Source organism: Ammospiza caudacuta, chromosome 31, assembly GCF_027887145.1.
Source record: "Ammospiza caudacuta isolate bAmmCau1 chromosome 31, bAmmCau1.pri, whole genome shotgun sequence".
NCBI classification, from domain to species: Eukaryota; Metazoa; Chordata; class Aves; order Passeriformes; family Passerellidae; genus Ammospiza; species Ammospiza caudacuta.
Window position 1 is genome coordinate 2,377,523 of NC_080623.1, and position 19,827 is coordinate 2,397,349.

Below are 19,827 nucleotides of genomic sequence, written 5' to 3' on the forward strand. Positions count from 1 at the left end.
TCCCCTGCACCGTCCAAGGCAGAGGCGGGAACGGGGTCAGGGGGGTTTATTGAGGGGTCTGGGGGGCCACGGGGGGGTCCTGGGAGGGGTCTATTGAGGGGTCCTGGGGGGTCCTGGGGGGTTCACTGGGGGGTCAGGGGGGTCCTGGGGGGTTCATTGGGGGATCAGGGGGGTCCTGGGGGGTTCACTGGGGGGTCCTGGGGGGTTCACTGTGGGGTCAGGGGGGTCCTGGGGGGTTCACTGTGGGGTCAGGGGGTACGCCGATGCCACCAGGCGCTGCTTGTCCCAGCTGTAGGTCTGGATGGTGGCGGCCTCGCCCCCCAGGCTGATGTGGCACCTGCGGGGACAGGTGAGGGTGAGCCCGGGGCCGGGACCCCCAGGTGGGCACCAAACCCCCGGGTGGGCACCAGAGCCCCCGGGGGCACCAGGGCCCTTGGCTGGATATCACAAACACCGGGTGGGCACCACAGCCCCCGGGTGGGCACCACAGCTCCCGGGTGGGTGCCAGGTCACCCCCGGGGTAGTGCCAGCCCCCTGCCCGCGGTGCCAGCCCACTCCCCTCGGTGCCAGTCCCCTCCCTTCGGTGCCAGCCCCCTGGGGCAATGTCAGCCCCCTCCCATCAGTGCCATCCCCCTGGGGTGGTGCCAGCCCCCTCGGGCAGTGCCAGCCCCTCCCCTCGGTGCCAGCCCACTCCCCTCGGTGCCAGTCCCCTCCCTTCGGTGCCAGCCCCCTGGGGCAATGCCAGCCCCCTCCCAACAGTGCCATCCCCCTGGGGCAGTGCCAGCCTCTCCCCTCGGTGCCAGCCCCCTCTGCCCACGGTGCCAGCCCCCTGCCCATAGTGCCAGCCCCCTCCCCTCGGTGCCAGCCCCCTCCGCTCGGTGCCAGCCCCCTCCCCACAGTGCCAGCCCCCTGTGGCAGTGCCAGCCCCTGCCCGCGGTGCCCGCGCTCACTGGCTGTCGGGCCGTGCCAGGAAGCAGAGCGTGAACAGCGCCAGGTCGAACTCGGGGCTGGAGCCCACCAGGAGCGACCCCCGCGATTTGAGGTGCCCGTCCCAGCGGAACCGCAGCGACAGCACGTCCGGGAAGGCCGCCCACTGCCGGGACAGACGGACAGACAGACGGACAGGGGGAGACGGCGGGGACAGACACACAGACACACAGACACACACACACAGACAGACAGAGAGACAAGGGGACACGGCGGGGACAGACACACAGACAGACACACAGACACACACACACACACAGAGACACACAGACAGACAGACAGACACACAGACAGACACACACAAAGACAGACGGACAGACAGACGGACAGGGGGAGACGGCGGGGACAGACACACAGACAGACAGACACACACACACACACACACACACACAGACAAGGGGACACGGAGGGGACAGACACACACACACACAGACACACACACACAAAGACAGACACACAGAGACACACACAAAGACAGACGGACAGACAGGGGGACACGGTGCCGTGGGTGCCCATCCGCAGCCACAGCGCAGCCAGGGGGGCACAGGGAGGGGCACGGGGGTGGGCACGGGGGCACAGGGAGGGGCACGGGGGTGGGCACGGGGGTACCCAGGCCATGAGGGGACAGGGACACGCGGGTACAGCCCCAGGGGGACCGCGGGTGTGGCCTCTGGGGACAGGGACACCAGGGATGCTCCAGGGGACAACCAGTGGGGACAACCCAGGGGACCGCGAGGTTCGGGGAAAATGTGCAGGGTGGGACCTGGGGGACACAGTGACAGCGACCCTGGGGACATCCTTGGGGACAGAGAGCTTGGCTGGGGACACTGAGGGGGATGGGGCAGGAGGGGGAGCCCAGGGTGCTGCAGTGAGTGCCCCCTGTGTCCCTGTGTCCTGCTCAGGGAATCCCTCCCCGTGTCCCCATGTCCCCATGTCCCCCTGTCCCTGTGTCCCCATGAATCCCGTGTCCCCGTGTCCCCCTGTCCCCATATCCCCCTGTCCCCTGGGTCTCCATATCCCCCAGTGTTGTCCCCATCCCTTACTCAGGGAATCCCTCCCTATGTCCTCCATGTCCTCATGTCCCCATGTCCCTGTGTCCCCCTGTGTCCCCTGTCCCCTGTCCCCTCACAGGCCTGTTCCAGGTGTGGCCCAGGTACTGCAGCCACCCCCATGTCTCCATGTCCCTCCGTGTCCCCCTCGTCTCCCCCTGTCCCCACTCACAGGCCCATCCCAGGTGCAGCCCAGGTACTCCAGCTGTCCCCATGTCCCCACATCCCCATGTTGCCTGTGTCCCCCCATGTCCCCTCACGGGTCCATCCCAGGTGTAGCCCAGGTACTCCAGCTGCCCACATGTCCCCCTGTCCCCCTGTGTCCCCCCATGTCCCCATGTCCCCATGTCCCCACTCACAGGCCCGTCCCAGGTGTAGCCCAGGTACTGCAGTCTCCCCCATGTCCCCATGTCCCTATGTCCCCCCATGTCCCCCCTGTCCCCATGTCCCCCCCTGTCCCCACTCACGGGCCCGTCCCAGGTGTAGCCCAGGTACTGCAGCCTCCCCAATGTCCCTGTGTCCCCTCTGTGTCCCCATGTCCCCTGTCCCCACTCACGGGCCCGTCCCAGGTGTAGCCCAGGTACTGCAGCCACCCCCATGTCCCTGTGTCCCCTCTGTGTCCCCATGTCCCCCCCTGTCCCCACTCACGGGCCCGTCCCAGGTGTAGCCCAGGTACTGCAGCCTCCCCGCGCTCTCCAGCGCCTGCAGCTGTACCCAGTTGTGACACCCGGACACCGCGTCCTTCTTCACCTCCCCTGGGGACACGGGTGACACAGACAGCCGGTGACCACAGCTGCTCCCCTCAGGGCCCCCCCAACCCCTGGCATTGCCCCCCAAGCCTCCCCAGCTCCATCCCACAGTGTCCCCCCCACCCCCTTGGTGTCCCCCATGCCCTTGGTGTCCCCCCACCCCCTTGGTGTCCCCCATGCCCTTGGTGTCCCCCATCCCCACAGTGTCCCCCCCATGCCCTTGGTGTCCCCCCTATTCCCGCAGTGTCCCTCTATCCCCTTGGTGTCCCCCATGCCCTTGGTGTCCCCCCTATTCCCGCAGTGTCCCTCTATCCCCTTGGTGTCCCCCATGCCCTTGGTGTCCCCCATCCCCACAGTGTCCCTCCATGCCCTTGGTGTCCCCCATCCCCACAGTGTCCCCCCCCCATGCCCTTGGTGTCCCCCATCCCCACAGTGTCCCTCTATCCCCTTGGTGTCCCCCATGCCCTTGGTGTCCCCCATCCCCACAGTGTCCCTCCATGCCCTTGGTGTCCCCCATCCCCACAGTGTCCCCCCCCCATGCCCTTGGTGTCCCCCATCCCCACAGTGTCCCCCCCAAGCCCTTGGTGTCCCCCCCCCATCCCCACAGTGTCCCTCCATGCCCTTGGTGTCCCTCCATGCCCTTGGTGTCCCCCCATGCCCTTGGTGTCCCCCCCTCCCCAGTGTCTCCCCATCCCTTTGGTGTCCCCCCTATTGCCTTGGTGTCCCCCCTATTGCCTTGGTGTCCCCTCACCCCCTTGGTGTCCCCCATCACCTCGGTGTCCCCCTGTTCAACCCCTGTCCCTGCTCCCTCCCATCCCCACAGTGTCCCCCCCCTTCCCAGTGTCCCCACATGTCCCCCCGTGTCCCCAGTGTCCCCAGTGTCCCCTCACCCACGAAGACGTGCTCGAAGCCGGACGAGTCCAGCGCCTGTCCTTTGGAGCGCGAGTAGAGCCCGAACCACATGGAGTGGAGATCGGCCCGGAACGCCTCGGCCGAGGGGTACAGCCCTGGGGACAGCATGGGGACAGAGTGGGGACAGTGTGGGGACAGCGTGGGGACAGGGGTACAGCCCTGGGGACAGCGTGGGGACAGCGTGGGGACAGTATGGGGACAGCATGGGGACAGCGTGGGGACAGTGTGGGGACAGGGGTACAGCCCTGGGGACAGCGTGGGGACAGCATGGGGACAGCATGGGGACAGCGTGGGGACAGTGTGGGGACAGGGGTACAGCCCTGGGGACAGCGTGGGGACAGCGTGGGGACAGTATGGGGACAGTGTGGGGACAGTGTGGGGACAGGGGGTACAGCCCTGGGGACAGCGTGGGGACAGCGTGGGGACAGTGTGGGGACAGCGTGAGGACAGCGTGGGGACAGTGTGGGGACAGTGTGGGGACAGGGGTACAGCCCTGGGGACAGCGTGGGGACAGCATGGGGACAGTGTGGGGACAGGGGTACAGCCCTGGGGACAGCATGGGGACAGCGTGGGGACAGTGTGGGGACAGGGATACAGCCCTGGGGACAGCGTGGGGACAGTGTGGGGACAGTGTGGGGACAGGGATACAGCCCTGGGGACAGCGTGGGGACAGCACGGGGACAGTGTGGGGACAGCGTGGGGACAGGGGTACAGCCCGGGGGACAGCGTGGGGACAGCATGGGGACAGCATGGGGACAGCGTGGGGACAGCGTGGGGACAGTGTGGGGACAGGGGGTACAGCCCTGGGGACAGTGTGGGGACAGTGTGGGAACAGCGCAGGGACATGGAACACAGCCCTGGGGACAGTGTGGGGACAGCACAGGGACATGGAACACAGCCCTGGGGACAGGGTGGGGCGTGTGGACAGGGGGGTCCTGCCCTAAGGACAGGGCAGGAGGACAGGAGGGACACTATGGGGACACTTTGGGGGCAGGGGGAACACCATGGGGACACTGTGGGAAGACCGTGGGGACAAGGGGAGCATTGTAGGGACACTGTGGGGATGCTGTAGGGACAGGGGCACAATGGGGGGACACTGTGGGAATGTCGTGGGGACAGAGAGGTCACCATGGGGACACTGCAGGGACAGAGGGAACACTGTGGGGACACCGCAGGGATGGGGGAAAACTGTGGGGACATCATGGGGACACTGTGGGGACATTGTGCAGACAGGGGGATCACCATGGGGACGCTGTGGGGACACTGTAGGGACAGGGGGAGCCCCGTGGGGACACCAGGAGGACAAGGGGTCACCATGGGGTTAGGGGGAACTCCATGGGGACATCTTGGGGATAGGGGACACCGTGGGAACAGCACAGGGACAGAGGGAACACCACGGGGACATCATGGGGACACAGTGGGAAGACTATGGGGACAGGGGGGACACTGTGGGGACACCATGGGGATAGGGGGGACATCATGGGGACACCACGGGGACACCATGGGGACACTGTAGGAACAGGGGAAACACCATGGGGATATTATGGGGACGCCATGGAGACAGGGGGACAGCGTGGGGACATCGGGGGGACAGGGGGAACACCATGGGGACACTGTGGAGATACCATGGGGACACCACGGGGACAGGGGGACAACGTGGGGACATCGTGGGGACAGAGGGATCACCATGGAACACTGTGGGGTCACCATGGGGACAGAGGGACACCGCGGGGATGTCATGGGGACACCGTGGGGATAGGGAGAACAGCGTGGGGACATCATGGGGACAGGGGGACATAGCGGGGACATCGTGTCCCCACCTTTGTCGAGCACGAAGCGCTCGAGCAGCGCCAGCACCGGCGTGGCCAGCGCGGCCTCCAGGAAGCGCCGCTGCTCCCGCAGCTCCTCCGGCGGCTCCGCCTCAGCCCGGCCCGTCTGGGGCTCGTAATTGTCCAGCAGGGCCAGCAGCGCCGAGACCGTGGGGACAGCCAGGAGCGACGGCGACACCCGCGAGAACAGCCTGGGACACGGGACAGGGAGTGGGGCGGGATGGGATAAACCATGGGATGGGATTGGGATGGGATGGCACTGGGGTGAGATTGCATTGGGATTGGGATTGAGACTGGAGTGGGATTGGGATTAGGATGGGATTGGGATTGGGGTGGGGTTGGGGTGGGATTGGAGTTGGGGTTGGGATCAGGATTGGGGTTGGGATGGGATAGAATTGGGATTGGGATGGGATTAGGGTGGAATGCGATTGGGATTGGGGTGGGATTGGAATGGGTTGGGATTGGGATTGGGATTGGGATTGGGATTGGGATTGGATTGGGATTGGGATTGGGATTGGGATTGGATTGGGATTGGGGTTGGGATTAGGATGGGATGGCACTGGGGTGAGATTGGATTGGGATGGGGATTGAGACTGGAGTGGGATTGGGATTAGGATGGGATTGGGATTGGGGTGGGGTTGGGGTGGGATTGGAGTTGGGGTTGGAATTGGATTGGGATTGGGGTTGGGATTAGGATGGGATGGCACTGGGGTGAGATTGGATTGGGGTGGGATTGGGACTAGAGTGGGATTGGGATTGGTTTGGGATGAGATTAGGATGGAATCTGATTGGGGTTGGGATGGCATTGAGATTGGCATCAGGGTTGGGTTGGCATCAGGTTGGGATGGGGTTGGACTGGGATGAGGATGGAATGCAATCGGCTTTGGCATTGGGTTTGGGGTTGGGTTGGGGTAGGACGGGATTGGGATTGGATGGAAGGCAGGGGTGGGGACAGGTGGGATCAAGGGGTGAGGACAGAGCCAGGCGGGACAGAGAGCGGGAAGGGCAGAGGGGAGGGGGATGAGGGGAACACGGAGGGCGCCGAGCGCCCCCCACCCTCCAGCCCTGCCCCCCGCGTCCCCACCTGCCCGAGCCCTCCAGGTTCAGCTCCAGCTGCCCCGGCCCAGCCCGGTTCGAGTCCGCGGCGAGCAACTGCTCCGAGAGCTCCCGGAGCTCCGCGTCCGACACCGCCCGGGGCTCCGGTACCGTCCGAGGGGGCTCCGGTACCGCCCGAGGGGGCTCCGGTACCGCCCGGGGCTCAGGGGGAGCCCCCCCGGTCCCGGTGCCGGTACCGATCACCAGCAGCAGCCACAGCAGCCACGGAGCCATCGCTGCCCCCGCCCCGGGCCCGCTGTCGCTTTTAGCCGCTCCTATCGCCCCTATCGCCCCTTCCGCTGTCGCGATAACGCGCCAAGGTCGCGACATGACCTCGCCAGACCCCGGGGGGGCCACCCCGACCGCCCCCCCCCCCGGGCCGGCTGCACCCCCGGTTCCCCCCGTTGGTGACCCCAAGGACAGGTTTGGGGACTCGACCCCCCCCCCCCAAAATTTGGGCCCTCCCGGGGTGCGGGGACCCCCAAAGCCCCCCCCCCCGCCCCCCCGGAGCTGTTTAATGATTAATTAATGAATTAATCATTGGGGCGTTGATAAGGGAGCAAATGTGGCCCCTCAAGGACTTCCCAGGAGGGCGCGGCCTCGGCGGGGCACGGGGGGGGTTTGGGGTACGCGGGGGGGGCTGGGGTTCCCCAGGATCCTCCAGAGCCCCCCAGGACCCCCCAGAACCTCCCATGGCCCTCCAGGATCCCCCAGGGCCCCCCTGGACCCCCACATGGCCCCCCAGAACCCCATCATAGCCCCCCAGGATCCCCCCCATGTCCTTCAGAATCCCCCCATGACCCTCCATGATTGCCCAGAGCCCCTCCCGGAACCCCCCAGAGCCCTCCTGGACCCCCCCAGAGCCCCCAGGACACCCCCAGAGCCCCCCAGGATTCTCCCAGGGGCTATGGGGGGGATCCTGGAGGGCTCTGGGGGTCCCTGGGGTGCCATGGGGGGTTCCTGGGGGACTCTGGGGGGCTCCTGGGATGCAATGGGGGGGTCCTGGGGTGCCATGGGGGGGTTCCTGGGGGGCTCTGGAGGCGTTCTGGGGACCATGAGGGGTCCCTGGGGTGCCATGGGGGGTTCCTGGGGGGCCATGGGGGATCCTGGAGGGATCTTGGGGGGCTCTGAGGGTCCTGGGGTACCATGGGGGGGTCCCTGGGGGGTTCTGGGGTTGGGCGGGGCCGGGATTTGTGCGGCCAGGGGGGGTCGGGGGGGGGGTCGGAGGAGGGGCGAGATCCTGGGGGCGGGGCAACTCCAAAATCGTCCCGCCCCCTCACGGGAGGTCCCGCCCTGCCTCGGCCGAGCCGTGCGCATGCGCAGTAAGGAGAAAGCGTATTATGATGTGGGCGTGGCTATATCCATATACGGTGCTCGGGGCGGGGCCTAAACACGGGTGCTGGGCGGGGCCTAAGGGCGGGGCTATGCAGACCCAGGGCGCGGTGGGCGGGGCGGGGCCCCTGCGCAGGCGTAGTGCGGGCGGGCGCGCCGGGCGCGGGGCCGCGGTTTAAAGGGGCCGCGGCGCGGGGAGCCCGGAACGTCCCGGAACCCCCGGGAGCCCCGGGAACCCTGAGACCCCCGGGACCCCCCGGGGCCCTCAGCATCCTCCCGGGACTGCCGCGAAGCCCCCGAGCCCGCCATGGTCTGCGGAGGCTTCGCCTGTTCGCGCAACGCGCTCTGCGCCCTCAACGTGGTTTATGTGGTGAGCGGGGGGGGGAGCTGTGAGGGGAATGGGGACCCCTCGGGTCTAGGGGGGCTCTGAAGGGATCGGGGACCCCTCTGGGGTAGGCTTTGAGGGAATTGGGGACCCCTCTGGGGGAGCCGTGAGGGGAATGGGGACCCCTCAAGTCTGGGGCGCTCTGAGGGGAATGGGGACCCCTCTGCCCCGGGGGGGGATTGGGGACCCCTCAGCTCTGGGGGGCTATGAGGGGTTTGGGGACGCCTCAGCACTGTGGGGGATTGGGGACCCCTCGGGTCTGGGGGGCTATGAGGGGCTTGGGGACCCCTCAGCTCTGGGGGGCTATGAGGGGTTTGGGGACGTCTCAGCACTGTGGGGGATTGGGGACCCCTCGGGTCTGGGGGGGCCGTGAGGGGTTTGGGGACCCCTCGGGTCTGGGGGAGGAGTGGGGACCCCTCAGCTCTGGAGGGGCCGTGAGGGGATTGGGGACCCCTCAGCTCTTCTGGGCGGGGATTGGGGACCCCTCTGCCCTGAGGGGACTCTGAGGGCATTGGGGACCCCTCAGCTCTGGGAGAGATTGGAGACCCCTCAGCCTTGGGGGGGATCTGGGGAGGTCTGCAGGGCGGGGATCCCCATCAGTTTGGGGTGCTGGGGTGCTGGGGGGTCCCCAAAGCTGGGGGGGCTCCTGGGACCCGCGGTCTGGGGGCGGCTCTGGGGCTGCCCCTGTAGGGTGGGGCTGGGCAGGGCTGGGGGGGGCAGTCCCGGTTTGGGGGGGGTTCAGTCCCGGTTTGGGGGGGGTACAGTCCCGGTTTGGGGGGCACGGTCCCGGTTTGGGGGGCTCAGTCCCGGTTTGGGGGGCACGGTCCCAGTTTGGGGGGGTTCAGTCCCGGTTTGGGGGGGGGACAGTCCCGGTTTGGGGGCACGGTCCCGGTTTGGGGGGCACAGTCCCAGTTTGGGGGGCACGGTCCCGGTTTGGGGGGCACAGTCCCGGTTTGGGGGGCTCAGTCCCGGTTTGGGGGGCACGGTCCCGGTTTGGGGGGGCTCAGTCCCGGTTTGGGGGGCACGGTCCCGGTTTGGGGGGCACAGTCCCGGTTTGGGGGGCTCAGTCCCGGTTTGGGGGGCACGGTCCCGGTTTGGGGGGCACGGTCCCGGTTTGGGGGGGCTCAGTCCCGGTTTGGGGGGCACAGTCCCGGTTTGGGGGCACAGTCCCGATCTGGGGGGGCTCACTCCCGGCTTGGAGGGGGTGTTATGCTGAGGGGGCTCAGTCCCAGTTCGGGAGGGGGCTCAGTCCCGGTTCAAGGGCACAGTCCTGGTTCGGGGGACACAGTCCCGGTTCGGGGGGGTTCTGGGGGTGTCGGTGTCCCCCACCCGGTGCCTCCTGACCCGGTACCCCCTGATCCGGTGCCCCTGACCCGGTACCCGTGCCCCCCGCCCGGTGCCCCCTGACCCGGTACCCCCTGACCCGTGCCCCCCACCCGGTGCCCCCTGACCCGTGCCCCCCGGTGCCCGCAGCTGGTGGGGGTGCTGCTGGTGGCCGTGGCGGGCTGGGCGCGGGGCCTGGCCGGGGGTTCCAGCCCCCCCCTGCTCGGAGGAGCCTTCGCCGTCGGAGTCTTCCTCCTGCTGATCGCGGCGCTGGGGCTGCTCGGGGCCCTGCGGCACCACCAGGTCCTGCTCTTCTTCGTATCCTTTTGAGGGGGCAGAACCTCCGAGGACCCTCCTGGCACCCCCAACCCCTCCAGGGGACTCTCCTGGCACCCCCAGCCCCTCTGTGAACCCCCAGCCCACTTGGGCACCACGTCCTGCCCTGCTCTGTCCCCTCGGCCCGAAGCCCCCCTTGGTCCCCAGCACCCCTGGCTGGCCCTCCACCCCTGGCAGTGTCCCCAACACCCCTCTGGCTGTCCCAAACACCCCCTGGATGTCCCTACCACCCCTAGCAGTGTCCCCAGTGCCCCCCCTGGACATCCCTGGCACCTCTGGCAGTGTCCGAGCACCCCCTGGGTGTCCCTGGCACCCCTGGCAGTGTCCCCAAATTCCCCTGGATGTCCCCAATACCCCCTTGGGTGTCCCTGGCACCCCTGGCAGTGTCCCCACATTCCCCTGGATGTCCCCAATACCCCCCTGGGTGTCCCTGGCACCCCTGGTAGTCTCCCCCAAGTCCCTTTGCATGTCCCTGCCAGTGTCCCCAGTGCCCCTCTGGGTGGCCCTGACACCTCTGTCTGTTCCTGGCACCTCTGGCAGTGTCCCCAAATTCCCCTGGATGTCCCCAAGCCCCCCTGGGTGTCCCTGGCACCCCTGGCAGTGTCCCCAGCACCCTCTGGATGTCCCCAGCCCCCTCCCTGGCTGTGTCCCCAAAGGCCCCCGATGTCCCAACCCCCGTCCCCTGTGCCCCCCCCAGCTCAGCCCCCTTCAGAGCCTTCAGGGGGGCTCAAACCCCACCTGGGGACCCCAAAACCTGCCGGGGGTCTGGCTGTGGGGGCTCAGGGGGCATTTGGGGGGTCAGAGGGGATTTGGGGGGTCAGAGGGGATTTGGGGGGTCAGGGGGAATTTGGGGGGGGGGTCCCGAGGGGATTTTGGGGGGGGGTCTCTGTGCGTGTGTGCCCCCCTTGACCCTCCCAGTACGTGCTGATCCTGGGCCTGGTGTTCCTGTGCCAGCTCGGCGTGTCCTGCGCCTGCCTCGCCCTGGGCCGCGACGCTCAGGTGGGTGCGGGGACCCCCGGGAGCCCCCAAAACCCCCGGGACCCCCCAAAACCCCCTGGGACCTTCCCGGGCCCCTCCAAATCCCACGGGACCCCCAAAACACCCTGGGAGCCCCCAAAACCCCCGGGACCCCCCAAAACCCCCTGGGACCCTCCCAGGCCCCTCCAAATCCCACGGGACCCCCAAAACACTCTGGGACCCCCCAAAACCCCCGGGACCCCCCAAAACCCCCTGGGACCCTCCGGGGCCCCTCCAAATCCCACGGGACCCCCAAAACACCCTGGGAGCCCCTGAAATGCCCTGGGAACCCCCAAAATCCCCTGGGACGCCTCAAAACCCCATGGGACCCCCCGGGAGCCCCCAAAACCCCTGGGACCCCCCAAAACCCCCCGGGCTACCCAAAACCCACTGGGACCCCCCCAGAACCCACTGGGAACCCCTAAAAACCCCTGGGACCCCCCAGGCCCTCTAAACTCCCTGGGACCCCTGAAAAGCCCCCAGGACCCCCCTTGGGTCCCCCAAAATTTCCTGGGACTACCAAACCCCCCAAAACCTCCCCAGGCCCCCCAAAAAACCCCTGGGACCCCCAAAACCCCCTGGGACCCCCCCTTAGGACCCCCAAAACCTCCCCGGGCCCCCCAAAAACCCCTGGGACCTCCAAATCCCCGGGATCCCTGAAAACCCTCTGGGACCACCCAAAATCTCCCGGGACCCCCAAAACCCCCTGGGACCCCCAAAACCCCCTGGGACCCCCCCTTAGGACCCCCAAAATCCCCCAGGCCCCCCAAAACTCCCTGGGACCCTCAAAACCCCTGGGACCCCCCAACTTCCTGGCCCCCCCAAAGCCCCCTGAGACCCCCCAACTCCCTGAGACCCCCCTGGGACCCCACAGCCCATCCCCCAATTCCTGGGGTGCACAGGGACCCCCCCTGCACCCCAAAATCCTTGGGGGGGGGAACAGAATCCTCCCACCCCCACTGGGGTCCCCCAGCCCTGGGAGGGGCACAAAGGGATTTGGGGGGGCCCCGTGGGCGTGGGGGGACACTGAGGGGTTTGGGGGGGCCCTGGGGGGCACTGACAGGTTTCGGGGTGCCCTGTGGCAGTGGGGGGGCTCTGGGGGCTCTGACATTTTTGGGGTGCCCTGTGGCAGTCTTGGGGGGGTCCTGGGGGTCCTTGACCATTTTTGGGGTGCTCTGTATCGATGGGGTGTTCCAGGGGTCCCTGAACGTTTTTGGGGTGCCCTGTGTCAGTGTGGGGGTGCCCTGTATCAGTGTGGGGGTCCCTGACAGTTTTTGGGGGGGTCCCTGACAGTTTTTGGGGTGCCCTGTATCAGTGTGGGGATCTCTGACGGGTCTGGAGGGTCCCTGATGGGTTTCGGGGTGCCCTGTATCAGTGTGGGGGTCCCTGACGGTTTCGGGTGCCCTGTGTCAGTGTGGGGGGTCCCTGACGGTTTTTTGGGGGGGTCCCTGACAGTTTTGGGGTGCCCTGTGTCAGTGTGGGGGTCCCTGACGGTTTTTTGGGGGGGTCCCTGACAGTTTTGGGGTGCCCTGTGTCAGTGTGGGGGTCTCTGATGGGTTTGGGGGGGCTCCCTGACGGTTTTGGGGTGCCCTCTATCAGTGTGGGGGTCCCTGACGGGTTTGGGGGGGTCCCTGACGGTTTCGGGGTGCCCTGTGTCAGTATGGGGGTCCCGGGGGTCCCTGACCATTTCGGGGTGCCCTGTGTCAGTATGGGGGTCCCTGACGGTTTCGAGGTGTCCTGTGTCAGTGTGAGGGTCCCTGACGGGTTTGGGGGGTCCCTGACGGTTTCGGGGTGCCCTATATCAATATGGGGGTCCCTGACCATTTCCGGGTGCCCTGTATCAGTGTGCGGGGTCCCTGATGGTTTTTGGGGGGGTCCCTGACAGTTTCGGGGTGCCCTGTGTCAGTGTGGGGGTGCCCTATATCAATATGGAGGTCCCTGACGGTTTCGGGGGTGCCCTGTGTCAGTATGGGGGTGCTCTATATCAGTATGGGGGTCCCTGACCATTTCGGGGTGCCCTCTATCAGTGTGGGTGTCCCTGACGGGTTTGGGGGGTCCCTGACGGTTTCGGGGTGCCCTCTATCAGTGTGGGGGTCCCTGACGGGTTTGGGGGGTCCCTGACGGTTTCGGGGTGCCCTGTATCAAGTGTGGGGGGTCCCTGACGGTTTTGGGGTGCCCTGTATCAGTGTGGGGGTCCCTGACGGGTTTGGGGGGTCCCTGACGGTTTCGGGGTGCCCTGTGTCAGTATGGGGGTGCTCTATATCAGTATGGGGGTCCCTGACCATTTCGGGGTGCCCTCTATCAGTGTGGGGGTCCCTGACGGGTTTGGGGGGGTCCCTGACGGTTTCGGGGTGCCCTGTGTCAGTGTGGGGGTCCCTGACGGGTCTGGGGGGGTCCCTGACGGTTTGGGGGTGCCCTGTATCAGTGTGGGGGTCCCTGACGGTTTCGGGGTGTCCCTGACGGTTTTGGGGGGTCCCTGACGGTTTGGGGGTGCCCCTGCCCCCCAGGAGCGCTGCTGCGCTCGGCCTGGCCGCTGCTGAGCGGGGCGGCGCGGGGGGAGCTGCAGCTCCGGCTCGGCTGCTGCGGTTTGGGGGAGCCCCCCGGGACCCCCACCCCGGGCAGCCCCCCCGGCCTGGAGCCCCCCTGGGGACCCCCGAACTGCCCCGCTGTGAGTCTGGGGGGGCCGGGGGGAAAGGGGGGGATTGGGGGGATTTGGGGGGGATTGGGGAGGCTGCGGGAGGGAAATGGGGGGAATTTGGGGGGGATTTGGGGGGGAAATGGGGGGATTGGGGGTGATTGGGGAGGCTGGGGGGGGGAATGGGGGGATTTGGGGGGGATTTGGGGGTGATCGGGGGGCTGGGGGGGATTTGGGTGGGATTGGGGGGCTGGGGGAGGGAAATGGGGGGATTGGGGGGCATTTGGGGGTGATTGGGGAGTTGGGGAGGGAAATGGGGGGATTGGGGGGATTTGGGGGGGAAATGGGGGGATTTGGGGGGGATTTGGGGGGGATTTGGGGGTGATTGGTGAGTTGGGGAGGGAAGTGGGGGGATTGGGGGGATTTGGGGGGGAAATGGGGGGATTTTGGGGGCAAATGGGGGAAATGGGGGGGATTTGGGGGGGAAATGGGGGGATTTTGGGGGCAAATGGGGGAAATGGGGGGGATTTGGGGGTGATTGGGGAGTTGGGGGGGTATTTGGGGGGTATTTGGGGGGGATTGGGGGGCCGGGGGGAAAGGGGGGGATTGGGGGGGATTTGGGGGGGATTTGGGAGGCTGGGGGAGGGAAATGGGGGGATTGGGGGGGATTGGGAGTCTGGGGGGATTGGGGGGGATTTGGGGGTGATCGGGAGGCTGGGGGAGGGAAATGGGGGGATTGGGGGGGATTTTGGGGGGATTTGTGGGGGATTGGGAGTGGAATGGAGGGGTCTGAGGGGGGTTTGGGGGGGGATTTGGGGGGCATTGGGGGGGGAATGGGGGTTTGAGGGGGATTGGGGAGTTGGGGGAGGGTTTGGGGATTTGGGGGTGATTGGGGAGGCTTGGGGGGGACCGGGGGGGTTGGGGGAGTTTGGGGAGTCAGGGGGGTTTCGGGGTGACTTGGGAGTTGGTTGGGGGGGGTTGAGGTAATTGGGGAGTCTGGGGGGTTTGGGGGGGTTTGGGGGAGGGGTTGGGGGTATTGGGGAGTATGGGGGGTTGGGAGGGAGGTTGGGGGAATTTGGGGGGGTTTGGGGGTGACAGGGGAGTCGGGGGGGGTTGGGGGGCAGTTGGGGGGGTTTAGGGGTGGTTGGAGAGTAGGGGGAGTTTGGGGGGGTTTGGGGGAAAAGTTGGGGGGGATTGGGGAGTCTGGGGGGGTTGGGAGGGAGGTTGGGGGAATTTGGGGGGGTTTGGGGGTGACAGGGGAGTCGGGGGAGTTTGGGGGAGTTTGGGGGTGACTGGGGAGTCGGGAGGGTTTGGGGCAGTTTGGGGGGATTTGGGGGTGATTGAGGAGTCGGGGGAGTTTGGGGGGGCAGTTGGGGGTGATTGGGAGGGGTTGGGGGGATTTGGGGGGAATTTGGGGGGGTTTAAGGGAGGGGTTGGGGGTATTGGGGAGTCTGGGGGGCTTGGGAGGGAGGTTGGGGGAATTTGGGGGTGTTTGGGGGTGATTGAGGAGTCGGGGGAGTTTGGGGGGGCAGTTGGGGAATTTGGGGGGGTTTAAGGGAGGGGTTGGGGGGTATTGGGGAGTCTGGGGGGCTTGGGAGGGAGGTTGGGAGAATTTGGGGGGTTTGGGGGTGACAGGGGGGTCTGGGGGGTTTGGGGGGGCAGTTGGGGGGGTTTGGGGTTAACTGGGGAGTTCGGGGGGGTTGGGGGGGTTTAGGGGTCACTGGGAGTTGTGGGGAGGTTAAGGTGGCAGTCTGGGGGGGTTTGGGGGTGCCTGGAGGTTTGGGGGTGATTGGGGGGTCTGGGGTTTGGGGGAGGTTTGGGGGTAAATGGGGAGTTGGGGGGGTTTGGGGGGTCGGGAGGGGGCTTTGGGGGTGATTGGGGGGTCAGGGGGGATAGTTGGGGGGATTTGGGGAGTCTGGGGGGTTTGGGGGGGTTTAGGGGGCAGTTGGGGGGGTTCAAGGGTCACTGGGTTTGGGGGGGTTTGGGGATTCCTCCTGGGGTGTTGGGGGGCTCAGGGGAATTTGGGGGTGACTGGGGGGCCGGAGGGGGACTCGGGGGGCTGGGGCTGGTTGGGTTTTGGGGGGAAATGGGGTTTGGGGACCCCCGGGCTGTGCTCAGCCCCCCCATACCCCCACCGTGGCCGGGGGGTGTCGGGGACCCCCCTGAGCCCCCCGTGTGCCCCCAGAGGTGCCAGTTCCCCCCGGGGGGGGCCCCGCCGTGCCCCCCCTGCGCCCCCCAGCTGCTGCAGCACTCGGAGCAGGCGCTGAGGATCCTGGGGGGGGTCGGGCTGTTCTTCAGCTTCACCGAGGTACGGGGGGGCCGGGGGGGGCCGGGGGGGTCTCAGGGCCCTGGGGGGGGGGTCCAGCAGCCCCCCCCACCCCCCCACCCCCCGTTTGTTGCAGGTTCTGGGGGTCTGGCTCGCCCTGCGCTTCCGGAACCAGCGCGACCCCCGCGCCAACCCCGGAGCCTTCCTATAGCGGGGGGGCCCGGGGGGGCACAGCTGCAATGGGGGGGGGTCCTGAACCTGGGGGGGTCCTGAACCCCCCAGTGCTGACCAGCTGCCCCCCCGCGGCCGCATGAAGCACTGGGGACAAGGACACCCCCACCCCCAAAATCATGGGGTGACCCCCCCGGGAGGGCTGTGACCCCCCCGCGGCAGGAGGGGCCCGGGGCAGAGCCCCCCCCCCCCCAAATCCATCTCAGTCTGAGCTCTCCAAACTGGTTTGTACTGGTCATTCACCTCCCCCCACCCCTGAGGGGGTCACCGGCACCCCACACTGGGGGGGGGCACAAGGGGCAGGACCCCCCCAAAGCGAACCCCCCCCCTTCCCCACACACTCCCCCACCTTGGGGGCTGGGGGGGGTCACAAACTCCCCAAATCCAGCAGGACCCCCCCATCCCAGCACCCCTAAACTGGTCTGGACTGGTTTACACCGGTGACCCCCCCAATGTGTGTGTGTCCCCCCCCCCCCAGACCAAACTGGGGGGGCAGGGGGACAGGGCTCCCCCAGGCCCTGGGGGACACCTCCAACCCCCCCAGACCCATTTTGGGGGGCAGGGGGACACCTCCCCCCCCACTGTCACCACGGGGGTGTCACCGTGTCCCCCCCCCCAATAAACACACACCACTGACCTCGGCTCGGGCTCATTCTGGGGGGGCCCCCAGGCAGCAGTGACCCCCCCCAGCGACACAGGGTGAGGGGGGCACTGCCCACACCCCGTTATTGGCTGGGAAATGGGGAACCCCAAAAACTGACACCCCCCCAATGCAGTCCCTGGGGGGGGGGCACCCCTCAGACCCCCCCACAGGCACCAGTGGGAGGGGCCCAGGGGGCGTTTTTGGGGGTATTTCGGGGGTGTTTTTGGGGTGTTTTGGGGGTGTTTTTGGGGGCGTTTTTGGGGGTGTTTTCGGGGGCGTTTTTGGGGTGTTTTTGGGGGCGTTTTTGGGGTGTTTTGGGGGCGTTTTTGGGGGTGTTTTTGGGGTGTTTTTGGGGGTGTTCTTGGGGTGTTTTTGGAGGTGTTTTTGGGGGTGTTTTTGGGGATGTTTTTGGGGGTGTTTTTGGGGGCGTTTTTGGGGGTGTTTTTGGAGGTGTTTTTGGGGGTGTTTTTGGGGGTGTTTTGGGGGCGTTTTTGGGGGCGTTTTTGGGGGTGTTTTTTGGGGGCGTTTTTGGGGGTGTTTTTGGGGTGGTTTTGGGGGTGTTTTTGGGGGTGTTTTTGGGGTGTTTTTGGGGTGTTTTTGGAGTGTTTTTGGGGGTGTTTTTGGGGTGTTTTCGGGGCGTTTTTGGGGGTGTTTTTGGGGGTGTCTTTGGGGACGTTTTTGGGGACTTTTTGGGGGCGTTTTTGGGGTGTTTTGGGGGCGTTTTTGGGGGCGATTTTGGGGGTGTTTTTGGGGGCGTTTTGGGGGTGTTTTTGTGGGTGTTTTTGGGGTGTTTTTGGGGGCGTTTTTGGGGTGTTTTGGGGGTGTTTTTGGGGGCGTTTTTGGGGTGTTTTGGGGGCGTTTTTGGGGGCGTTTTTGGGGGTGTTTTTGGGGGCGTTTTGGGGGTGTTTTTGGGGTGTTTTTGGGGGCGTTTTTGGGGGCGTTTTTGGGGGTGTTTTTGGGGGTGTTTTGGGGGTGTTTTTGGGGGCGTTTTTGAGGTGTTTTTGGGGGCGTTTTTGGGGGTGGTTTTGGGGTGTTTTTGGGGGCGTTTTTGGGGGTGTTTTTGGGGGTGTTTTTGGGGGTGTTTTTGGGGCCGTTTTTGGGGGTGTTTTTGGGGGTGTTTTTGGGGTGTTTTCGGGGCGTTTTTGGGGGTGTCTTTGGGGATGTTTTTGGGGACGTTTTTGGGGACTTTTTGGGGGCGTTTTTGGGGTGTTTTGGGGGCGTTTTTGGGGGCGTTTTTGGGGGTGTTTTTGGGGGCGTTTTTGGGGTGTTTTGGGGGCGTTTTTGGGGGTGTTTTTGGGGGCGTTTTTGGGGGTGTTTTTGGGGGTGTTTTTGGGGGCGTTTTTGGGGGCGTTTTTGGGGTGTTTTGGGGGTGTTTTTGGGGGTGTTTTGGGGGTGTTTTTGGGGGGTGTCACCCCACGATTGCAGCACACCGCTCTGAGGGTCCTGGGGATGTTCAGGGGGATATTTTGGGGGGGGAGGGGGTCACACCCCCCCCACACACAGGTACCGGTGCCCCAAGGGACAGGCTGAGGGTCAGCAGGGACAGGGAGGGGACAGGGACAGGGCAGGACACTCAGGGACATGTTGGGGGGTGGCACCGCTGTGACCCCTCCCCAGGGGGGTGCAGAGCTCGGGGGGGGATGGGGAGGTGCCACCCTGTCCCCGCCTGGTGTCCCCAGTGGTCACACACAGAGCGGAGTGTCCCCAGTGCCAATTTTTGTGTCCCCTCCCCTGGTGCCCCATCAGGACCCCCAGTGCCCCCCGTGCCCCCCATCCCTGCTCCAGGACCCCAAAATTTCCCTGGCACCGCAAAACTGCTCCGGGACCCCCATCCCGCCCCTGGCACCCCCACCCCATCCCTGGCACCCCGTTCCCAGTGCCCCGGGGCAGTCCGGGCTCTCACCAGCCCATGTTGGGGTGCCCGAGCAGAGCCGCCCCCGCAGGTGCTGGGGCGCACCCCGAACCCCCCCGTGGGCACTGCCCGTTCCCGGTGCCACGCGGTGCCCGCGGAGCCGCTCACGGGAGCTGCCTGTGCCCGGCTTGGCCACGGGCTCGTGCTGTGCCACCCTGGGGGGGCACGGAACCCCAGTGCCCCCTCCCTAGCTCCGGGCATCCCAGTGCCCCCCACCGCCCAGCCCAGTCCCCCGAATTCCCCCTCTGTCCTCGATGCCCACCCCGGTGACCCCCAGTGCCCAGGTGAGCTCAGGGGGGTGCCCAGATGAGCTCAGGGTGCCCAGATGATTCGGGGTGCCCAGGTGACCTCGAGGAGTGCCTAAGTGAGCTCAGCACTGCCCAGGTGAGCTCAGGGGTGGTGCCCAGGTGAGCTTGGGGGGGTGCCCAGGTGAGCCCAGCACTGCCAGGGTGAGCTTGGGGGTGCCCAGGTGAGCTTGAGGGGGGTGCCCAGGTGAGTTTTGGGGGCGGTGCCCAGGTGAGCCCAGCACTGCCAGGGTGAGCTTGGGGGTGCCCAGGTGAGCTCAGGGGTGGTGCCCAGGTGAGCTTGGGGGGGTGCCCAGGTGAGCCCAGCACTGCCAGGGTGAGCTTGGGGGGGTGCCCAGGTGAGCCCAGCGCTGCCCAGGTGAGCTCAGGGGTGCCCCAGTGAGCTCAGCGCTGCCCAGGTGACCTCGGGGGGTGCCCAGGTGAGCCCCGTGCCAATCTCCAGCCCGAGGGATCCCCCCCGCACCGGGGGAGGGGTGTCCCGGCCCGGGGGGGGAGGGGTGTCCGGGCAGGGGGGGTCACCACGCTCGGCTGCCCCAGGGTCCCCTCGAGGGTCCAGAGTCCCCTGTGCTGACGTCAGCGCCCCCCCCACCTGCGACATTGACCCCCCCCCCCCCCCCAGCGAGGGTGGCACCGACCGGGTTAAACCCCACGGGGGGTCCCGACACCCCCAACACCCCCCATGGGCACCGTGACGTGCCCGGGGCTACCTGTGTGCCCCCCCCGCGGTGCCACCTCACCCCCGGGCACACCTGGGCAGGGCGGGGCATGGGGGGGAGGGGCTGAGTCACGGGCTGGGGGAGGGGAGAGCGGAGCTGCAAAAC

General features: G+C 66.9%; 2 protein-coding genes across 2 annotated transcripts; one reads left to right on the top strand and one right to left on the bottom strand.

Moving 5' to 3' along the window:
• Positions 1-237: 237 nt before the first annotated feature.
• LOC131569716 (uridylate-specific endoribonuclease C-like) lies at positions 238-6,951 on the bottom strand. Its single transcript, XM_058821975.1, has 6 exons — positions 6,611-6,951; positions 5,518-5,717; positions 3,676-3,792; positions 2,685-2,791; positions 951-1,093; positions 238-337 (listed from the first exon to the last, which is right to left on the bottom strand). Exons 1-6 carry the CDS (start codon positions 6,949-6,951, stop codon positions 238-240), a joined length of 1,008 nt encoding a protein of 335 aa, XP_058677958.1.
• Positions 6,952-8,103: 1,152 nt separating this feature from the next.
• TSPAN31 (tetraspanin 31) lies at positions 8,104-16,716 on the top strand. Its single transcript, XM_058821976.1, has 6 exons — positions 8,104-8,323; positions 9,812-9,979; positions 10,916-11,000; positions 13,522-13,682; positions 15,835-15,957; positions 16,052-16,716. Exons 1-6 carry the CDS (start codon positions 8,261-8,263, stop codon positions 16,124-16,126), a joined length of 675 nt encoding a protein of 224 aa, XP_058677959.1. The 5' UTR covers positions 8,104-8,260; the 3' UTR covers positions 16,127-16,716.
• The last annotated feature ends 3,111 nt before the right edge of the window (positions 16,717-19,827 follow it).